The sequence below is a fragment of the Podarcis cretensis genome (assembly GCF_951804945.1).
Source record: "Podarcis cretensis genome assembly, chromosome: 2".
Lineage (NCBI taxonomy): Eukaryota > Metazoa > Chordata > Lepidosauria > Squamata > Lacertidae > Podarcis > Podarcis cretensis.
The window spans coordinates 116,395,564-116,416,695 of NC_137171.1; the positions used below are offsets into that span (position 1 = coordinate 116,395,564).

Here is a 21,132-nt window from a genome sequence, read left to right on the forward strand (position 1 = left end):
TCTAGCTCCAGGTAGGCCAGGGTGGCCCAGTAGTAGTGGGGCCAGCCAAAGAAGGGTGAGGCCTAGTTGACCGGACTCACCAACAGAGGGACCACTGGAATTTTCCCACGATGCAATGATAATGCATTGTAGGCATTGCCTTGAGGGAAATTTAAATGGCAGCAGTGCTGGTGAGTGTAGTTCAACATCAGGCAAACATACAAATAAACTCAAAGGCTACCTTGGCAGAACCCTCCAGGCTTCCAATATTTACCTCATTATTGCCTGTATTAGGCTGGTAAATTTTCATTTTGAAAAGAGATCATTGAGTCTTTTTTATATGGATCTGCATATACATTTTTGTCTGAAATATGCGAAATAGCTTAATATAGCCAGACACATGCCGAGGGAGGGACAGACTTGATACTTTCAGTTTCTCTGTTTCCCATTTCCCCTAATCTTTGGTTTTCTGAATTTCTGCATCTGTTTCTAATGATTTTTTTTAAGCCTGTGTGAGAATTTGCCTGCATTTTAGTGTGCCAAATGGTTGTTGCCGGTATTAAATTTGTATGAAATTTTGCCTAATATACGCATTTTAATGTATATTTCAGCCAACACAACTACATTTTCGTACATTATTTTCTTGAGCATAGACATTTTTATTCCCACTTCCTTCAAATCTGCACGTTTGTGTGCACATTATTTGGTTGCCTTGGTTTCATACACACTGCAACATTTGGAAGAGTACAGATTTTGAAGATTAGTTGTGTTTCGCTTTGTGTGTCATTTCGGGAAGTGCAGATTAAGTAGCTTTTCATGTGAACTGAACCAAATTTACACCACCGCTCCCAATGCCCTGTTCATGCCAAAGAGCCATGTGCTGACCTGTGACTGTGTCGGCAGAGACAGGGCCAAGGCGTTTGCGTCCTACAATCCCGTAGAGGTTGAACTTGTATCTTCGGGCAGGAGACAGGCCAGAGATGGTAGTCTCATAGGTGCCTCCATCCAAGGGCAGCTGCTGGGGCTTGCCTTCAGCATCCTTGTACTGGACTAAGAAGGAGTCAAATCTCCCGGCTAGAACAGTCCAGGAGAGGCGGGCGGACTCACTGGTGACATCAGAGACAGAGAGTTCTCCTAAGGTTGGTGCAGCCAGCAATTCTGCAACTGGAGTAGAGAACAGAGAAAGAGAGAACAAAAATGACCAACTTGGCTCCTGTGATCGACTTATTTCTCATTCAATAGGTTCTTCAGGTAGTGGCATGGGCAGGAAGGTGGGCAGGAAGCAAAAGAATAGAAGAAGATCCCTGCTGGATCCGGCCAGTGGCCCATTCTAGCCCAGAATCCTGTTCCCACAGTGGCCAACCAGATGTCTATGGGAAACCAGCAAGTACAAGTGCTCTTGCCACCAGCAATTTCCACCCAATGGTATTCAGGGGCATATACTGCCTTCAACAGTGAAGGGAGAACATAGACATCAGGGTTAGTGTATTGTCTAAAACAATACAGCGATAGTGCCAACTTAATGTCAATACAGTGGTACCTCAGGTCTGTTCTTAACCTGAAACTGTTCTTAACCTGAAGCACCATTTTAGCTAAAGGGGCCTCCCACTGCCACTGCGCCGCCACTGCATGATTTCTGTTCTCATCCTGAAGCAAAGTTCTTAACCCGAGGTAATATTTCTGGGTTAGCAGAGTCTGTAACCTGAAGCATCTGTAACCTGAAGCGTATGTAACCCGAGGTACCACTGTAGTTCCAAACCATGGGAGCTGCCACCCTGAGAGGCTAACTCCTTGCAAATGCAGAATGAACATTATTATTATTATTATTATTTATTAAATTTGTATACCGCCCCTCATCTGAAGATCACAACAGAAAAAGTACAAAATGGGAACGTAAAATACATAATGAAACAAACCAATAATTCTTCCTCCCACAAACACATTTAAAAAGCCATAGAAAGTTAATGAGACGAATGCCTTGTTGAAGAGGAACATTTTCCTTTTTAAAAATTTTTTTATTTATACCCTGCCCTTCTGGCTGGGTCTCCCCAGCCACCCTGGGCGGCTTCCAACAAAGTATTAAAATACAGTGGTCTGTTAAAGCTTCCCTAAACAGGGCTGCCTTCAGATGTCTTCTGAAAGTCTGGTAGTTGTTCTTCCCTTTGAAATGTGGTGGGAGGGCATTCCACCAGATGTCAAAGAGAAGAACAACTACCAGTAAGGACCCGTACTCGTGTTGCCACCGTCTGGACTCCTCATGTAGGAGGCACACAAAGAAGGGATGATGGTCACAGGGTCCAGGGTGGTTTGGACAGTCCCCGAGAGAACCCCACGTGGGCTCAGCCACTATCTTTGTGTGAATTGACACAGAAAATAAATCCCGGAAAAGGGCCCCAGCTCATCAAGTGAAGCTGACCTGTGGTGGCGTCTGTGGAGATGGGGCCGTGGCGCTTGCGGCCAGTGAGTCCGTAAAGGTTGAACTTGTATCTGCGGGAAGGAACCAGATTGGGGACGATGGTCTCGCGGAAGGCTCCCTCCACTGGAATCGCCTGAGGTTTGCCCTCAGCGTCCTTGTACTGGATCAGGAAAGAGTCAAAGTTCCCCGTGGGGACAGTCCAGGAGAGACGGATAGAATCAGTGGTGATATCCAAGGCTGAGAGATCTCCCAAGCTGGGCTGAGGAGCTGGCGTTGTTGGTAGTATAGCTGAAAAATGGAGAAACAGAGTAAGTGCATCTTAAGGGATGGGGGAAGCAAGAGGTAAGAGAAGCAGAAGGCTCTCAGGAGCAGGGAGCTCCTCAGGCTGGGAGCAATTGAGGGCTCCTTTGGAGGTGACATTGAGGAAACAGTAGCAGAGAAAAATTTCAACTGTCCTGAGTTGGTTCTCAGGAATAGAGGAATCTGCCTTATATACTGAGTCAGGTCATAGAGAAAAAATTCATTTGGCCTACCAGGGTGGTTCTCAGGAACATAAGAAGCTACTTATACTGAGTTGGACCATTGTTCCATCTGGTTCATTAGTATCCAGACTGATTGCTAGCAGTTCTCATAGAATCATAGAATCATAGAGTTGGAAGAGACCACAAGGGCCATCGAGTCCAACCCCCTGCCAAGCAGGAAACACCATCAGAGCACTCCTGACATATGGTTGTCAAGCCTCTGCTTAAAGACCTCCAAAGAAGGAGACTCCACCACACTCCTTGGCAGCAAATTCCACTGTCGAACAGCTCTCCAGGGTATCAGGTAAAAAATCTTTCCCAGCCCTACCTAGAGATGTTGGTACTGAATCTGGGACCTTCTGTATGCCGAGCAGCAGCTATACCCGTAAGTTATGGCCTCTTGACCATGTGTTATGGCTTGCAGAAGGTCTTTAGAACCTCCCCTTGCTGACCTGTGACTGTGTCAGTAGAAACTGGACCCAGACGCTTGCGACCAGAGACTCCGTAAAGATTAAACTTGTATCTTCGGGAAGGCACAAGGCTGGAGACGGTGACCTCGCGGGAACCTCCGTCCACTGGGAGGGCCTGAGGCTTCCCCTCCGCATCCTTGTACTGGACCAGGAAGGAGTCGAAGCTCCCAGTGGGGACAGTCCAGGAGAGACGGACAGAGTCGGTGGTGACGTCCGAGACTGAGAGCTCTCCCAAGCTGGGCTGAGGAGCAGGCGTTGTTGGTAGTGGGGCTGCGAAACAGGAGGAAGAGATGAGAATGTACATCTTAACGGATGCGGGAAGGAAGAGATGAGACAGAGGCAGAAGGTTCTTTTAATGAACTCTGTGATATCTGGCTGACCTTGAGATGGGTGCTTCACCTCCAGGCCTGGTGCTTTTACTTTAAGCAAGCAAGAAACCTCCATGTGACACTTTCAAATTTGCGGCAAGCATTTTCTCCTAAAGCTGATCCCAAAGTGCCTCCTGCTTTTGGAACATGGGAAGGTAGCTGATACTGAGTCAGGCCATTGCTCCATCTAGTATTTTCTAATCCAGGGTTTCCCAAACTTGGGTCTTCAGCTGTTGTTGGACTACAGCTCCCATCATCCCTATCTTGCAGGACCAGTGATCAGGTATGATGGGAATTATAAAAAATAAAAAATAAATAAAAAAAAATCTGGAAACCCTGATCTACAGTGACTTGGCAGCAGCTCCTCTTCCATTGAGCTAGGTCCCTTTCCATACTAGCCTCTTCTGAAAGGGACAGCAGTTCTGGAGGCTTTGGGCAAACTAAATCCTAAAATAAATTGAAATGAGGTGGGGGCTTGCCAAAATAGGAATTAGCACGTGGCTGAGTTATTAATTCTTTTCAAAATCATTAAAAGCTTTGCCAACATTTTTAACCCTGTGGTGTATCTTTTTGCCCCATTCTGCTCTGGTTTGTCAGAAGCGGCTTAGTCATGCTGGCCACATGACCCAGAAGCTGTACGCCAGCTCCCTTGGCCAGTAAAGCAAGATGAGCACCACAACCCCAGAGTCGTCTGCGACTGGACCTAACGGTCAGGGGTCCCTTTCCCTTTACTTATATTAGACCCACTGATATTAACAGAACAAAGTTTGTGTCCATTAATGCTCCTGGGTTTACTCTGAGTAGAAAGTAACTGGGTACCACCACATGAAGCTACAGAAGCGGTTTGGAAGTTTATTGCATCTGAATATCCAGTTCCTCAAGCCAAGCTGGAAATGTGAGCCTGGAGAGAATGCTGCCACATTTGTCTAGGACAAATGCCTCCCCAAACCTGGAGACCTCCAGATTGGGGCGAAGCTGTCTTAAAGAAGGATGGTTGCTGACCTGTCTCTGCTTCGGTGGAGATGGGGCCCAGACGCTTTCGGCCCAAGACACCATAGAGGTTGATCTGGTATCTGTGGGATGGGGCCAAGTCATGGAGGTGGAGAGAGCGGAGGCGCCCGTCAACAGGGAGAACCTGGGGTTTGCCCTGAGCGTCTTGGTATTGGATGATGAAAGAATCAAAGTCCCCGGCCTCCACAGTCCAGGAGACATCAAGGGAATTTGGCATGGCATTACCAGCTGTTAGCTCTCCGAGCTTGAGTGCTGGAGCGGGCTTCACCATCAGTTGATCTGGAACAGAGAGAAGAATAAGGAGTCAATGGCCACCATGAGAGAGAGAGAGAGAGAGAGAGAGAGAGAGAGAGAGAGATGCTTCTTCCAACTTATCACCTATGCCAGAGGGTGTTGTGTTCTGCCCAGCACTGGCATCACCACCTGGCATAATTGCCAGTGCCCTTACAGGCTCAGCTGCTGACTGCGTGTCCGGACACCCTTAATTTTCACCCCCTTTCCTCCCGGCACTCTCTTTAAAAAAAACACATAATTTTTACTGAGTTTTCCAAAATTACATTTTGCATAAATTACTTAAACTTCCTAACTACCATGTTACTCAAAGTGAGTATCGACCTCCTTCTCTCCTTCTTTCTGACTCCCCCCCCCCTTTTTTTTTTGGTCAGATCATTCGCATTTCTGTAACCACTTCTTTACTAAATATTATCTTTATCATTCACCCTCTTATATGTAAATTAGCTCCTTAATTTCACATTACAAAACATTTCATGTTAAAGCTGCAAACATTTTCAAATATTTACAATTTTCTTTCAAATAAATTGTAAATTTGCTCCAGTCCTTAAGAAACAATTCATCGCGCCGGTTTCTTGTCTTTCCCGTCAACTTTGCCAATTCAATATATTTATCTGCCAATCTTTATCTGCCAATCTTCAAGGGAGGGGAGTTCTTGCTGCTTCCATCTTTGGGCCATCAACATTCTTGCAGCCGTTGTGGCATACATAAGCAAATTTACATCGTTTTTTTTTTTTTTTAAATTTCCTCATCAATTAACCCCAAAAAGAAGGCCTCTGGTTTTTTACCAAAATTATAACCTCCCGGCACTCTCAACACTGCCTGGCAAATGGATCTAGCCACTATTTTAATCTCCCACAATGCGCTCAAGCAAGCATTGCTTTGGGGTTTCGTGGAAAACGTCAGTGGTGGCTAAAGCTGCATATTCCTGCATTGCAGGAATAGACGATCCTCAGTGTCCCTTCCAGTGGGATGATTCCATGATTCTATATGACAATCAAAATGAATAATTCGCTCTGACATGGGGTGAAACGCACTTCCGGGGCACAGTGGCAACTTCGTTTGTATATATATACATGCACCCTCGGTCTGCATTGCAGATGGAGACGCAGCGATGCCCCTGCTCCTGAGACAGAATGGAAATAAACTGCTTCCCCTGTGAAAGAATTATGGTTGCTGTGACCTCAGCTGACCTGTGACCGCACTAGTGGAAATGGGGCCAATCCGCTTGCGACCAGAGATCCCATAAAGATTGAACTTGTATCTACGGGAAGGCAGGAGGCTAGAAACGGTGACCTCGCGAGAACCTCCGTCCACCGGAAGGGCCTGAGGCCTCCCCTCCGCGTCCTTGTATTGGACCAGGAAGGAGTCAAAGATCCCAGTGGGGACTGTCCAGGAGAGGCGGAGAGAATCACTAGAAACATCAACGGCTGAGAGCTCCCCTAGGGTGGGTTGTGGTGGCGGCGTCACTGCCGAGGCTAAAACACAGAGGGAGAGAAAAAGGCGGTGAAGAGTGAAGTACTACTTAACAGTCGGAAACTCTTCTGCTCCTGTAAAAATTAAGTCATGATTAGAAGAATGCAAAAGGTCTCCCAGTGTGCTCCCTCTAAGCCTTAGGGCCTAAGGCATAGAACAGACAGAAGAGCTATATCAAAATGGAAGATGAGATTAACTCGCCCATTGTTTTCCCCCAACAGCAAGGCTAAAAAGCAGGCACTCAGGGGTGCTGGAGAATGCCAACTGGATCAGAAACAGGTGCAGAAATAACCTGTTTTCAGATTCACTAGTTGCCAGGACGAGATTAAGATAACGCAAATGCAAGTGGGCAGTTCTTGACAGCATATTTCAAAGCTGCAAATAACTATCACCACTGGTGACTGGCGCCCAAATGATGCATAAAAGCTATGGCCGTGGTGATCTGTATGCACTGGTAACCTCAAGTCGAAACAAAATTTAAAAATTCCTTCCAGTAGCACCTTAAAAAGGGACCCCTGACCATTAGGTCCAGTTGTGACCCACTCTGGGGTTCCGGTGCTCATCTCACTTTATTGGCCAAGGGAGCCGGCGTACAGCTTCTGGGTCATGTGGCCAACATGACTAAGCCGCTTCTGGCGAACCAGAGCAGCGCACGGAAACGCCGTTTACCTTCCCGTCGGAGTGGTACCTATTTATCCACTTTCACTTTGATGTGCTTTTGAACTGCTAGGTTGGCAGGAGCAGGGACCAAGCAACGGGAGCTCACCCCGTTGCAGGGATTTGAATGGCCGACCTTCTGATCGGCAAGCCCTAGGCTCTGTGGTTTAACCCACAGTGCCACCCACCTTAGAGACCAACTAAGTTTGTTATTGGGCTACCTGCCTGTAACCTGTAACCTCAAGATTAGACTTTTGCAATGCGCTCTGTGTGGGGCTACCCTGGTGCCTGGTCCAGTGCAAAATGCTGTGGCTACACTGTTGGCAGGGACAGACTGTTGCCATTGCATAAATCTAGTGCTTAAAAGCTTGCATGGGCTGCCCATATGTTAGAGAGCCAAGTCCAGGGGTCATGTATTAGTTCACAAGGCCCTTAACAACTTGGGTCCAGGATTGTTGAAGGACCGACTGATCCCTTATAACCCTGTCTGATCACCGAGATCATATTTAATGAAGCAAGAAAAACTGACACCAATTTTCCATGCAAGTCCCCTTGCTACCTCAAATCTTCTACATTCTATCTCCCCACCCATTAAAATTGCCATAAATGTAGTGCAAACGGGGCTGGGAAAGGGATTCACGAGGGAGAGGGAAAAGGAGCTTTCACCTCAGTGCTAAGATAAATGTAAAAAGTAAGCATCTGCTTGTGGCCAGGCTATCACTCGAGCAGAGAGGTTTTTCTCTCCTCCCACCACCCAAGAAGGGCCCTTCAGGTGCAGAGCTCAAAAGATATGCCTGAAAGACAACAGAAATTCATAGGCTGGGGTGCATCTTCTTCCGATGTGCCCTGAGGAAGAAAGGAGAAAAGTGTGTCTGGGGTGGGGGGAGGGGAAAGACCAAAGCCCAGTTGGCCAGTTCATTCACTGCTTACCTGTGACAGCCTCCACTGGCAGGGGGCCATAGCGCTTGCTGCGGTAAAGTCCGTAGAGGTTAAACGTGTATCTGTGGGAGGGCTCCAGGTTGGGAACAGTGAGTGTGCGGGAAGCCCCATCCACGGGCAACGCCTGCGGCCTCCCATCTGCATCTTCGTACTCAACTAGAAAGGAGTCAAAATTCCCAGTTGGGACAGTCCAGGAGAGACGGGCCGAGTCACTGGTGATGTCAGAAACGGACAGCTGGTCCAGGCTGAGCTGAACGACGGTGAACTTTTCTGTGGTGGCCCCTGGTGGCGTTCCTACAGCAGCTAAAACAGAGAGAAAGTGTAACCCCATAGCGGTGGGACAAGAAGTAGGGCAGCAGTGGGGGACTGTTACCAGCCTGAGGGATGCATTCCCTTCTGGTCCACCTCCAAAAGTCCCCAGGCCAATGGTGGGTGTAAAGGTAAAGGTAAAGAGACCCCTGACCATTAGGTCCATTCGTGGCCGACTCTTGGTTTGTGGCGCTCATCTCATTTTATTGGCCGAGGGAGCCGGCGTACAGCTTCCGGGTCATGTGGCCAGCATGACTAAGCTGCTTCTGGCAAACCAGAGCAGCGCACGGAAACGCCATTTACCGTATTTTTCCCTCTATAACACACAGATTTTTTCTCCTAAAAAGGAAGGGGAAATGTCTGTGCGTGTTATAGAGCGAATGTGTGGTCCCTGGAGCCGAAAAATCAGGCAAAAATCAAATCGCGGCGCTTCACGGAGAAGGGAAATCTGAAAAGAGGAAGCGGCTGCTTTCCTGCATTCTGCCTCAGGGTCTTACTGCCCACCCTACTCTGTTTCGTTGCTGTGTTTGCTGAAACGGAACAAAGAGCAGGGAAAGCCCCTCCTCTCCAGGCAAGCAGAGGGGAATTCCTCTCTGTGTTCCGCGGAGTGCTGCTGGGGGAGAGGGAGAGAGAGGGGGGAAGGGAGAGAGAGGGGAGGAGAGAGAGAGGGGGGAGGGAGGGAGAGAGAGAGAGAGAGAGAGAGAGAGAGAGAGAGAGAGATGGCTGGCTTGGATGGGGGGAAACATTTGCCTTTCTTTCCTCCCTCCCGTTAAATCCCTCTCCTGCATTCTTAGCCAGCTGCTTCTCTGCACACCCCTCTCATGTCCCTTCTTTGTTTTTCCTTCGCTCCCCACTTAAAATGTGGTTACAAAGCATAGATCCACATGGATCCTCAGGATCTTTGCATTGGGTCACCCCAAATTCACCATCAGATCACATAGCATGTCCATGGCTACAGCCTGCCCCCCAAAAATCACGCACCCACTGTTGCCTGGGGCTGCAATGGTGCAAAAATGTGGTTACAAAGCATGGATCCACAGGGATTCTCAGGATCTTTGCATTGGGTCACCCCAAATTCACCATCAGATCACAAAGCATGTCCATGGCTACAGCCTGCACCAAAAAAATCACGCACCCACTGTTGCCTGGGGCTGCAATGGTGCAAAAATGTGGTTACAAAGCATGGATCCACATGGATCCTCAGGATCTTTGCATTGGGTCACCCCAAATTCACCATCAGATCACAAAGCATGTCCATGGCTACAGCCTGCACCAAAAAAATCACGCACCCACTGTTGCCTGGGGCTGCAATGGTGCAAAAACGTGGTTACAAAGCATGGATCCACAGGAATTCTCAGGATTTTTGCATTGGGTCACCCCAAATTCACCATCAGATCACATGTCTGTGGCCACAGCATGAAGCCCAAAAATGATACATCCACTGTTTCATTCAGAATGTTTTTTCCCTTGTTTTCCTCCTCTAAAAACGATGTGCGTGTTATGGTCAGGTGCGTGTTATAGAGCGAAAAAGACGGTACCTTCCCGCCAGAGCGGTACCTATTTATCTACTTGCACTTTGACGTGCTTTTGAACTGCTAGGTGGGCAGGATCAGGGACCAAGCAACGGGAGCTCACCCCGTCATGGGCATTTGAACCGCCGACCTTCTGTTTGGCAAGTGGTTTAACCCACAGCGCCACCCAGGTAAAAGGAGGTGGAGCCATGAATGTCAATGTTGCCTTTGCAGATTGGTTTCTCCCAATTTCTGTTTTTTCTAGTTTTGGGTTCAGCTTCATGGGCTTAGCCACGATTTTTGTTGGGGGGGGGGCAGCCGGACTTTATTAGGGTGGCAGAACCAATGTGATTGATCATTTCTTCTATTGTTTTACATGATCGGAAGGGGCGGCAGCTGCCCCCTCTGGCTATGCCCATGTTCAGCTTGTTGCATTTCTGCAGCAATTTTAAATTTACTTTGGGGTTTTGGGGGGATTTTTAAAAATAAGGCACTATGAAAATTCAGGACGCAGGTGGCGCTGTGGGTTAAAGCCTCAGCGCCTAGGACTTGCCGATCGAAAGGTCGGCGGTTCGAATCCCTGCGGCGGGGTGCGCTCCCGCTGCTCGGTCCCAGCGCCTGCCAACCTAGCAGTTCGAAAGCACCTCCAGGTGCAAGTAGATAAATAGGGACCGCTTACCAGCGGGAAGGTAAACGGCGTTTTCGTGTGCGGCTCTGGCTCGCCAGAGCAGCGATGTCACGCTGGCCACGTGACCCGGAAGTGTCTCCGGACAGCGCTGGCCCCTGGCCTCTTAAGTGAGATGGGCGCACAACCCCAGAGTCTGTCAAGACTGGCCCGTACGGGCAGGGGTACCTTTACCTTTACCTTTATGAAAATTCAGCTGCAGATATCTTACACCATGGGAGACTAGGGCCTTTAAGAGTCATGCTTTTCCTGCTAAAAGAAACATGGGATTTCTGGTTTGTTAAAGGAGATGAGAATTGTTAGGAGACTTTTAGCAAACTATAGTATATGTAGGTCCCATTGCCATCTCAAATTTCCTGCAATCCTTTTACCTGGGCCCATTTATGGAGGGCAAATGGGTTGAGTCATTGGTGATGTCAAACGGGGCTGTGGAAGTGGTTCGCGATGGAGAGGGAGAAGGACTTTCACCTCAATTTTAAGATAAATGTAAAAAGTAAGTATCTGCTTGTGGGCCAGGCTATCACGCGAGCAGAGAGGTTTTTCTCTCCTCCCACCACCCAAAAAAGGCCCTTCAGGTGTAGAGCTCAAAAAGTATGCCTGAAAGAGAAGAGAAATTCACAGGCTGGGGTGCATCTTCTTCCAATGCTTCCGATGTGCCCTGAGGAAGAAAGGAGAAAAGCGTGTCCGGGGCAGGGGGAGGGGAAAGACCAGAGCCCACTCGGCCAGTTCATTCACTGCTGACCTGTGACAGCCTCCACTGGCAGGGGGCCATAGCGTTTGCCACGGTAAAGTCCGTAGAGGTTAAACGTGTATCTGTGGGAGGGCTCCAGGTTGGGTACAGTGAGTGTGCGGGAAGCCCCATCCACGGGCAATGCCTGTGGCCTCCCATCTGCATCTTCGTACTCCACTAGAAAGGAGTCAAAATTCCCAGTTGGGACAGTCCAGGAGAGACGGGCCGAGTCACTGGTGATGTCAGAAACAGACAGTTGGTCTAGGCTGAGCTGAACGACGGTGACCTTTTCTGTGGTGGCCCCTGGTGGCGTTCCTACAGCAGCTAAAACAGAGAAAAAGTGTAACCCCATAGCAGTGGGACAAGACATAGGGCAGCGGTGGGGGACTCTGTTACCAGCCTGAGGATGCATTCCCTTCAGGTCAACCTCCGAAAGTCCCCAGGCCAATGGTGGGTGTGGCTAAAGGCAAAAGGGGGTGGAGCAATGGATGTCAATGTTGCCTTTGTAAAGTAGGCTATTTTCTGCGTACAGTCAGATATGTCTCTTTATCCCCCACCCGAGCAAGCAAGAGCAATATCAAGGACACATTGCAAGTCAGTAATAATAATAATAATAATAATAATAATAATAATAATAATAATTTATTATTTGTACCCCGCCCATCTGGCTGGGTTTCCCCAGCCACTCTGGGCGGCTTCCATAGAAACCAAAAAACACTAAATTATCACACATTAAAAACTTCCCTGAACAGGGCTGCCTTAAGATGTCTTCTGAATGTCAGGTAGTTGTTTATCACTTTGAAGTCAGGCCAAAAGACTTGGGTGCAAAGCAAGGCTTGTGAGGGGTGTGTTCAGTGTTCAGTGGATCATTCCAAGGGCCAAGATGCCTAGAAGGCTACTTATGGCTCCCAGGCCAAATGAGGTCCCCTAACCCATAGTGAGCTAAGCTATATGTGAAAAGGGCACTGCATGCTGGTAGGCATGGACAAAGCAGTCAGCCTCGGTTTCTCACAATTTCTCAATTTTCTAGTTTTGGGTTCACATTCATGCTCATAGCCAGGATGTTTGTTGGGGGGGCCAAGACTTTTATTAGGGGGGCAGAAGCGATGTGATTGGTCAATATTTCTATTGTTTTACTTGATCTGGGGGGCAGCTGCCCCCCCCCTTCTCTACGCCTATGTTCAGATTGTTGCATTTCTGCAGCAGTTTTAAATTGACTTGGGGGTTTTCCAGATTTTTAAAAAGAAGACACTATGAAAATTTAGCTGCAGATATCTTACACCATGGGAGACAGAGGCCCTTTAAGAGCCATGGCTTCCCTGCTAAAAGAATCCTAGGATCTCTGGTTCGTTAAGGGAGATGAGAGTTGTAAGGAGACCCTTAGCAAACCAGACTTTGAAACCTAGAAAGTCTCATAGCAATCTCAAATTTTCTGCAATCCTTTAACCTGGGCCCCTTCAAACTTGCCATAAGCGGAGGGAAAATGGGCTGAGTCACTGGTGATGTCAAACAGAGTTGTGAAAGTGGTTCGCGACGGAGAGGGAGAAGGAATTTCAGCTCAATTTTAAGATAAATGTAAAAAGTAAGTATCTGCCTGTGGGCCAGGCTATCACGCGAGCAGAGAGGTTTCTCTCTCCTCCCACCACCCAAGAAAGGCCCTTCAGGTGTAGAGCTCAAAAAGTATGCCTGAAAGAGAAAAGAAATTCATAGGCTGGGGTGCATCTTCTTCCGATGCTGCAAATGCGCCCTGAGGAAGAAAGGAGAAAAGCGTGTCTGGGGTGGGGGGAGGGGAAAGACCACAGCCCAGTTGGCCAGTTCATCCACTGCTGACCTGTGACAGCCTCCACTGGCAGGGGGCCATAGCGCTTGCTGCGGTAAAGTCCGTAGAGATTAAACGTGTATCTGTGGGAGGGCTCCAGGTTGGGCACAGTGAGTGTGCGGGAAGCCCCATCCACGGGCAACGCCTGTGGCCTCCCATCTGCATCTTCGTACTCCACTAGAAAGGAGTCAAAATTCCCAGTTGGGACGGTCCAGGAGAGACGGGCTGAGTCACTGGTGATGTCAGAAACTGACAGCTGGTCTAGGCTGAGCTGAACGACAGTGACCTTTTCTGTGGTGGCCCCTGGTGGCGTTCCTACAGCAGCTAAAACAGAGAGAAAGTGTAACCCCATAGCAGTGGGACAAGACATAGAGCATGGGTGGGGGACACTTTTACCAGCCTGAGGATGCATTCCCTTCAGGTCAACCTCCGAAAGTCCCCAGGCCAATGGTGGGTGTGGCTAGAGGCAAAAGGGGGTGGAGCCATGAATGTCAATGTTGTCTTTGTAAAGTAGGTTGTTTTCTGCATGCACTCAGACATGTCTATCACCCAAGCCAGCAAGCAAGTGTAGTATCAGAGTCCAAGGACACAATCCAAGTCAGGCCAAAAGACTAAAGCAAGACTTGTGAGGGGTGTGTCCAGCGGATAGTTCCAAGGGGCAGATTAAGATGCCTGGAGGGCCGCATATGGCTCCCAGCCAAATGAGGTTTCCTAACCCATAGAAAGCTAAATTATGTGTGAAAGGGGCAATGCATGCTGGTAGGTATGGACAAAGCAGTCATTTCTGGTTCTTCCCAGTTTCTCCCTTTTCTAGTTTCGGGTTTAGCTTGTTGCCTTTCTGCCACAGTTTCAACTTTATCTTATTTTTTAAAAGAAAACAAGGCACAATGAAAATTCAGCTGCAAATATGTTACACCGCTGGCGACTGAGGCCCAGTGTCAGAGTCATGGCTTCCCTGCTAAAGGAATCCTGGGATTTGTAGTTTGTTAACGGAGTTTAGAGTTGCTAGGAGAAGTTTAACAAGCTAGATTTTCCTGGTCCACAGTTCTCCAGCAATTGTGGCCGGGATGAAGAACCCAATGCCTTCCAGATGTTGTTGGACTACAACTCCTATCATCCCAGGCCATCAACCATGCTGGCTGGGCCTGATGGGACCTGGGGTCCAAAAACATCTGGAGGGTTATAGGATCTCCATCACTAGTCAAACAAAATCTCCGATCACCTGCTCCATCTTCCTTTTTTAAACGGAGTGGAGGTGTCCAATATTAAACCTGGGACCGTTTACATGCAAAATTGTGGAGCGACATGGTGCTTATATTTAAGGAAGCAAGACTATGCAAGTCCCCATGCCACCTCATATTTTCTACAATCTGTCTCCACAGGCCCCTTCAAACCTGCCATAAAGTAGTGCAAATGGGGCTGGGAAAGTGGTTCGCGGCGGAAAGGGAGAAGGAACTTTCAGCTCAATGTTATGATGAATGTAAAAAGTAAGTATCTGCCTGTGGACTGGGATAGCACTTGAGCAGAGAGGTTTCTCTCTCCTCCCACCACCCAAGAAAGGCCCCTCAGGTGTAAAGCTCAAAAGGTATGCCTGAAAGAGAACAGAAATTCATAGGCTGGGGTGCATCTTCTTCCGATGCTGCAGATGCGCCCTGAGGAAGAATGGAGAAAAGTGTGTCCGGGGCAGGGGGAGGGGAAGGACCACAGCCCAGTTGGCCAGTTCATCCATTGCTGACCTGTAACAGCCTCCACTGGCAGGGGGCCATAGCGCTTGCCGCGGTAAAGTCCGTAGAGGTTAAACGTGTATCTGTGGGAGGGCTCCAGGTTGGGCACAGTGAGTGTGCGGGAAGCCCCATCCACGGGCAGCGCCTGCGGCCTCCCATCTGCATCTTTGTACTCCACTAGGAAGGAGTCAAAATTCCCAGTTGGGACGGTCCAGGAGAGACAGGCCGAGTCACTGGTGATGTCAGAAACGGACAGCTGGTCCAGGCTGAGCTGAACGACGGTGACCTTTTCTGTGGTGGCCTTTGGTGGTGTTCCTACAGCAGCTAAAACAGAGAGAAAGTGTAACCCCATAGCGGTGGGACAAGATAGAGGGGAGGGGTGGGGGACCCTGTTACCAGCCTGAGGGATGAATTCCCTTCTGGTCTACCTCCAAAAGTCCCCAGGCCAATGGTGGGTGTTGCTAGAGGCAAAAGGGGGTGGAGCAATGGATGTCAATGTTGCCTTTGTAAAGTAGGCTGTTTTCTGCATGCACTCAGACATGTCTCTCTATCCCCCACTCAAGCAAGCTAGAGCAATATCAGAGTCCAAGGACACATTCCAAGTCAGGCCAAAAGACTTGGGTGCAAAGCAAGGCTTGTGAGGGGTGTGTCCTGAGGGGAGGGTGTGTGTCCAGCAGACAGTTCCAAGGGCCAGACTGAGATGCCTGGAAGGCCGCATATGGCTCCCAGATCAAATGAGAATCCCCAGCCCTGAGTGAGAGCTAAACTACTACTACAGTGGTGCCCCGCAAGACGAATGCCTCGTAAGACGGAAAACCCGCTAGATGAAAGGGTTTTCCGTTTTGGAGGCGCTTTGCAAAACGAATTTCCTATGGGCTTGCTTCGCAAGACGAAAATGTCTTGCGAGTTCCTGCGGGTTTTTTTCCCTTTCCCCCCCTTTTTCTAAGCTGCTAAGCCGCTTATCTGCTTATCCGCTAAGCCGATAAGCCGCTAAAAGCCGCTAAAAGCCACTAATAGCGCTAATAGCGCTAATCCGCTAAGCCGTCAATGGGCTTGCTTCGCAAGACGAAAAAACCGCTAGACGAAGAGACTTGCAGAACGGATTCTTTTCGTCTTGCAAGGCACCACTGTACTACTATTAAAATTTGTATACTCCACTTCACCCGTAGATCTCAGGGCGGTTCACAACATAAAAAATACAACGTTCCCCCAGCACACACATTTTTGGATGTATTGCTTGGCTGGAGAACTGCATTGTGAACCCCGGAGAAGTACACATCTCAAAGAATGGTTGTGTTTGGGTCTGCTTGTTGCTTTGGAAAGTGTGAATTGGGGAGATTTATTGAGAAGTGCAAAATGATTCAATTTGGTCCCCCATCAATTTGGGTGCTTCTCCTCTCTGCTACACTGACTATGTAACTGTATCTTTGAGGGATGTGCAGAAAGGCACAGATGGATCAGCAGGGGTGGGAAAGAGAAGAGTAAAAGACAATAGGAAAGAGAAGGAACGGATAGAATGTCTGGAAGAGGTTCGTGTCAACACAGCTACTGTAAAATCAGGGAGAAAGCAATAAGTTTGACTGTTAGGTGGCCACTTCTGACACCGCTGCTGCTTCCTGAGGAAAGAAGGAAATTAATAAGGAGGGTGGGAATTCTGAAACACCTCCAGGCAAGGAGGCACATGAAGAAGGGCCTCAGACGATTGTCACAGGGTCCAGGTTGGTTTGGACAGTCTCACATGGGCTCAGCCACTATCTTTGCATGAAATGACACAGAAAATAGATCCCGGAAAAGGGCCCCAGCTCATCAAGTGAAGCTGACCTGTGGTGGCGTCTGTGGAGATGGGGCCGTGGCGCTTGCGGCCAGTGAGTCCGTAAAGGTTGAACTTGTATCTGCGGGAAGGAACCAGATTAGGGACGATGGTCTCGCGGAAGGCTCCCTCCACTGGGATTGCCTGAGGTTTGCCCTTGGCATCCTTGTACTGGATCAGGAAAGAGTCAAAGTTCCCCGTGGGGACAGTCCAGGAGAGACGGATGGAATCGCTGGTGGCATCAGAAGCAGAGAGCTCCCCCAGGCTGGGAGGAGTTGACTGTTCCTGTGATGATGCTGGAGGAACAGAAAGAAGTAGATGGTGCTGAACAAATGCTCTCCTAGGTGGGCAGTTTAGAAGATAAACGAACCGAGGAGGGTGCATATTATGGAAGTTTATAAGAAGGTGGAGGAGAACTGCATTATAAGATTTAGGAGAAACACAAATTTCAAAAGACGAATGTGTTTCAGTTTGTGTATTGGTTTGGAAAAAGTGAATTGGGTGGATTTACCAATAAATGCAAAATGTTTCAGTCTTCTCCCCAATCCCTACTCAGAACATACAAAGATTGCTCCTCTCACCCACCCACTGACTGAGTAACTGTATCCTGAGAGGAGTCCCTTGGAACCAAGGCCTATGAAATCAATGGGAAAGCAATAAATGTGAGTGTTCGGCAGCCACTTCTGACACCGCTGATGCCCTCTGAGAAAACAAGAAAACTAAAACACATCCAACCCAAATGACTCTTGCTGCTGACCTGTGGTGGCATCTGTGGAGATGGGGCCGAGGCGTTTGCGGCCAGTGAGTCCGTAAAGGTTGAACTTGTATCTGCGGGAAGGAGCCAGATTGGGGACGACGGTCTCACGGAAAGCTCCCTCCACTGGAATCGCCTGAGGTTTGCCCTCAGCGTCCTTGTACTGGATCAGGAAAGAGTCAAAGTTCCCCGTGGGGACAGTCCAGGAGAGACGGACGGAATTGCTGGTGGCATCAGAAGCAGAGAGCTCCCCCAGGCTGGGAGCAATTGAAGGTTCCTTTGGAAGTGATGCTGGGGAAACAGATAGTAGTAGAGAGAAAAATCATTTGACCTACCAGGGTGGTTCTCAGGAACATAAGAAGCTAGCTTATACTGAGTTGGACCATTGGTCCATCTAGTTCAGTAGTATCCAGACTGACTGCTAGCAGCTCTCCAGGGTTTGAGGCAAGAAACATCTCCTAGCCCTACCTAGAGATGTTGGTACTGAATCTGGGACCTTCTGTATGCAGAGCAGCAGCTATACCCGTAAGTTATGGCCTCTTGACCATGTGTTATGGCTTGCAGAAGGTCTTTAGAACCTCCCCTTGCTGACCTGTGACTGTGTCAGTAGAAACTGGACCCAGACGCTTGCGACCAGAGACTCCGTACAGATTGAACTTGTATCTTCGGGAAGGCACAAGGCTGGAGACGGTGACCTCGCGGGAACCTCCGTCCACTGGGAGGGCCTGAGGCTTCCCCTCCGCATCCTTGTACTGGACCAGGAAGGAGTCGTAGCTCCCAGTGGGGACAGTCCAGGAGAGACGGACAGAGTCGGTGGTGACGTCCGAGACTGAGAGCTCTCCCAAGCTGGGCTGAGGAGCAGGCGTTGTTGGTAGTGGGGCTGCGAAACAGGAGGAAGAGATGAGAATGTACATCTTAACGGATGCGGGAAGGAAGAGATGAGACAGAGGCAGAGGGCCCTCCTTATGAGCTCTGTGACAGCTGCCTGACCTAGAGATGGGTGTTTCATCTCCAGGTCATGCGTAAACCATGTGACATCTGTCAAATTTAATTAAAAGGCCCTTGGAGAGAAACATCAAAAACAATGACAATAGCTGAAAGAACAAAAATGAAAAAAGTTTTAGCTACTTTGACTTCCACATCTACCAACCCATGCAAATATCCTCCAAAGCATCCCAAGATCTATAGCTTTCTGGAGATACTGTGTTTTCCATTCTAAAGATCCCCTACGCCTTCACAGAACCACAGTTTCCATGGCTCCTTAGTAGCACTGCAATTTGCATGGCTCGTTAGCAGCACGACAGTTCCTGTGTTTCTTTAGTAATGGCTGTGAAATAAGCTTGCTGCTCATTTAATTTTGTCATGGGCAGACATGCACTGTGAAAAAAATCGCAAAACGAATCCACTGCTCTCGTAGCACCACAGAACGAGATGGCGTTCCAAAGTTTTAGGATTCAGATTGTGGTTCCGTCTTTTTCTGACCTTGCCATCCCAAAAGGAGAAAGAGGACGAATGCTCTGACAGTTAGAAAAGGCATATACGTGGACTGAATGCTTGTGCTAACCTGTGGTGGCATCAGCTGAGACAGGTCCAAGACGCTGGGGCCCAGAGATTCCATAGAGGAAGAATCTGTATCTTTGGGAAGGAACCAAATTAGGAACAATGGCCTCGCGGGAATGTAGGTCTACGGTCAGGGCTTGGTCATTGCCCTCGGGGTCCTTGTACTGGAGAAAGAAGGAGTCAAAGTTGCCAGTGGGGACACTCCATGTGAGACGGACAGAGTTGCTGGTGGCATCCGAGACTAAGAGGTCACCAAGGACAGGTTCCGGCTCAGGCTCAGGTACAGGCTCTTCGTCCCGTGATGCTGTTATGGGGAAGCAAGACGAATTATAATAAAAGGCAGCAGCAGCAGCAGCAGCAGCAGCCCTCAATAGGCCTAAAGACCCACACATAATGTTTCTAAGCCTGCGCTCTCATTCCTGCTTTCCTGGTCATGGTGGGAAAAGCAGCTGAATATGTAGGACTGAGCTATAAAATGCACCTTGAATGTCAGCCCTTGTTCTGGGTGTTTATTTTCGTTTCGCCTGTTGAAAAAACCACAGGAGTGCTTATGTGGATAGGTGGCACCCATCCTTTCATATAATCCAAGGTCACTGGTTTTTAAAAGAGCACTTTCAGCACACAAAACTTTTGCAGGGCTTCAGAGAAGGTGAAAGCATGTTACAGCACAATCCTAAATGAGTCTTACTCAGAATTCAAGGGGGCTTACACCCAGATAAGTCGGGTAACAGCCACACTTGTCCTCTCATTGTCTAGATGCAAAGACAGATTGAATTCTGTGTACAGTTGCGTCCTGGGTGAAGCAAAAACGAAACACTACGCCCTGGAAAAGGAAATGGGTTAGAGTGGGGGAAATACGCCACTTCCTGCAAACACAGTTCATGGCAGGCCTTCTGCTGACCTGTGATGACATCTGTTGTGGCTGGGCCAAGACGTTTGCGACCGGAGATGCCGTAGAGATTGAACCTGTATTTGCGGGAAGGAGCCAGGCTAGGGATGGTGACTTGGCGGGAGTCCCCCTCCATGGGCAGCACTTGGGGTCTGCCCTCAGCATCCTTGTACTGGACCAGGAAGGAATCAAATCTCCCAGAGGGAACACTCCAGGAGAGGCGAACAGAACTGCTGGTGATATCTGAGGCGGAGAGTTCTCCCAGGCCGGGTGGAGCTGTCACTTCTCTCTCTGGCTTCTTTTCTGGAGCTGGGACTTTGCCTAGAGAGTAAAAAAGCAAAGAATATATATATATATATAAGGGAGTGCTGGGACTGAGCTAAGGATGGATCTGCCAGTGTCAATTTTTCTGAGTTTCTCGTTTTTCCAGGTTTCAGTTCAGTTCTCCATATTTCCACATCAACTTGCAAAAAAAATAAAAATAAATCAGCATTTTTGTGCATTTCCCCCCTTATATTCACATTGTTGCATGCAATTTTGCACAAGACATACATCGGAGACATTTTGGTAGCAATAGACTAACAAGTCTAATAAATTATTATTATTATTAAAATCACCTCAAGGTGATTTTCATATAAGAAAATTAAAAACAGTTAAATACACAAATACAGCAAATAAATTTAAAACAAGACAAAAATACTAACAGGACTTGTGGTATAGACCAGGCATGTCCAACAGGTTGATCGTGATCTACCAGTAGATCACTGGATGTCTGCAGTAGATCAGTGGCTCCCCCCAAAGAAGCTGAACAACTGTGACTCCCCTTTAAAAAAAAGCTCAACATTTTACTTCCTCCCTGAAAAAAACTCAACAACTTTGACCCGAACCCCCAAAAAGGGGGTAGATCACTGCCAGTTTTTAACTCTGTGAGTACTTCACAGTCTCTTGGGAGTTGGCCACCCCTGGTATAGACCATTTACCCATCTAGGAAAGGCTGTTGGAACAAAGATGTCTTCAGTTGTTTAATGTCTTCAGTTGTTTACCGAAAATGTTGATGGGGCACCTGTTGTATCTCAACAGTAATGCTATTCCACTGAGAAAGGGCAGCTGCACTAGAAGCCCTGCTCCGAGTTACTGAGTTGTTGTTGTGATAAATTGCAAGCAATATCCCCTTGAATCATAGAATTATAGAGGTGGAGGGGACCACTAGGAT

At 48.4% G+C, this 21,132-nt stretch overlaps 1 protein-coding gene across 19 annotated transcripts in view; it reads right to left on the bottom strand.

The window, feature by feature from the left end:
• TNXB (tenascin XB) overlaps positions 1–21,132 on the bottom strand; it is a 126,147-nt gene that overhangs the window by 40,435 nt on the left and 64,580 nt on the right. For 8 of the 19 annotated variants that reach the window (XM_079957400.1, XM_079957394.1, XM_079957385.1 and 5 more), the window contains 14 exons: positions 19,932–20,240; positions 19,035–19,334; positions 18,063–18,350; positions 17,474–17,761; positions 16,728–17,012; positions 14,919–15,230; positions 13,195–13,506; positions 11,376–11,687; positions 8,120–8,431; positions 6,250–6,534; positions 4,757–5,044; positions 3,369–3,656; positions 2,396–2,683; positions 865–1,143 (listed from right to left, as the gene is read on the bottom strand). In XM_079957400.1, coding sequence (XP_079813526.1) covers positions 865–1,143; positions 2,396–2,683; positions 3,369–3,656; positions 4,757–5,044; positions 6,250–6,534; positions 8,120–8,431; positions 11,376–11,687; positions 13,195–13,506; positions 14,919–15,230; positions 16,728–17,012; positions 17,474–17,761; positions 18,063–18,350; positions 19,035–19,334; positions 19,932–20,240 — 4,146 coding nt within the window. The remainder of the gene's footprint in view (positions 1–864; positions 1,144–2,395; positions 2,684–3,368; positions 3,657–4,756; positions 5,045–6,249; positions 6,535–8,119; positions 8,432–11,375; positions 11,688–13,194; positions 13,507–14,918; positions 15,231–16,727; positions 17,013–17,473; positions 17,762–18,062; positions 18,351–19,034; positions 19,335–19,931; positions 20,241–21,132) is intronic. The other 11 variants (XM_079957396.1, XM_079957395.1, XM_079957397.1 and 8 more) reach the window with 11 other exon arrangements.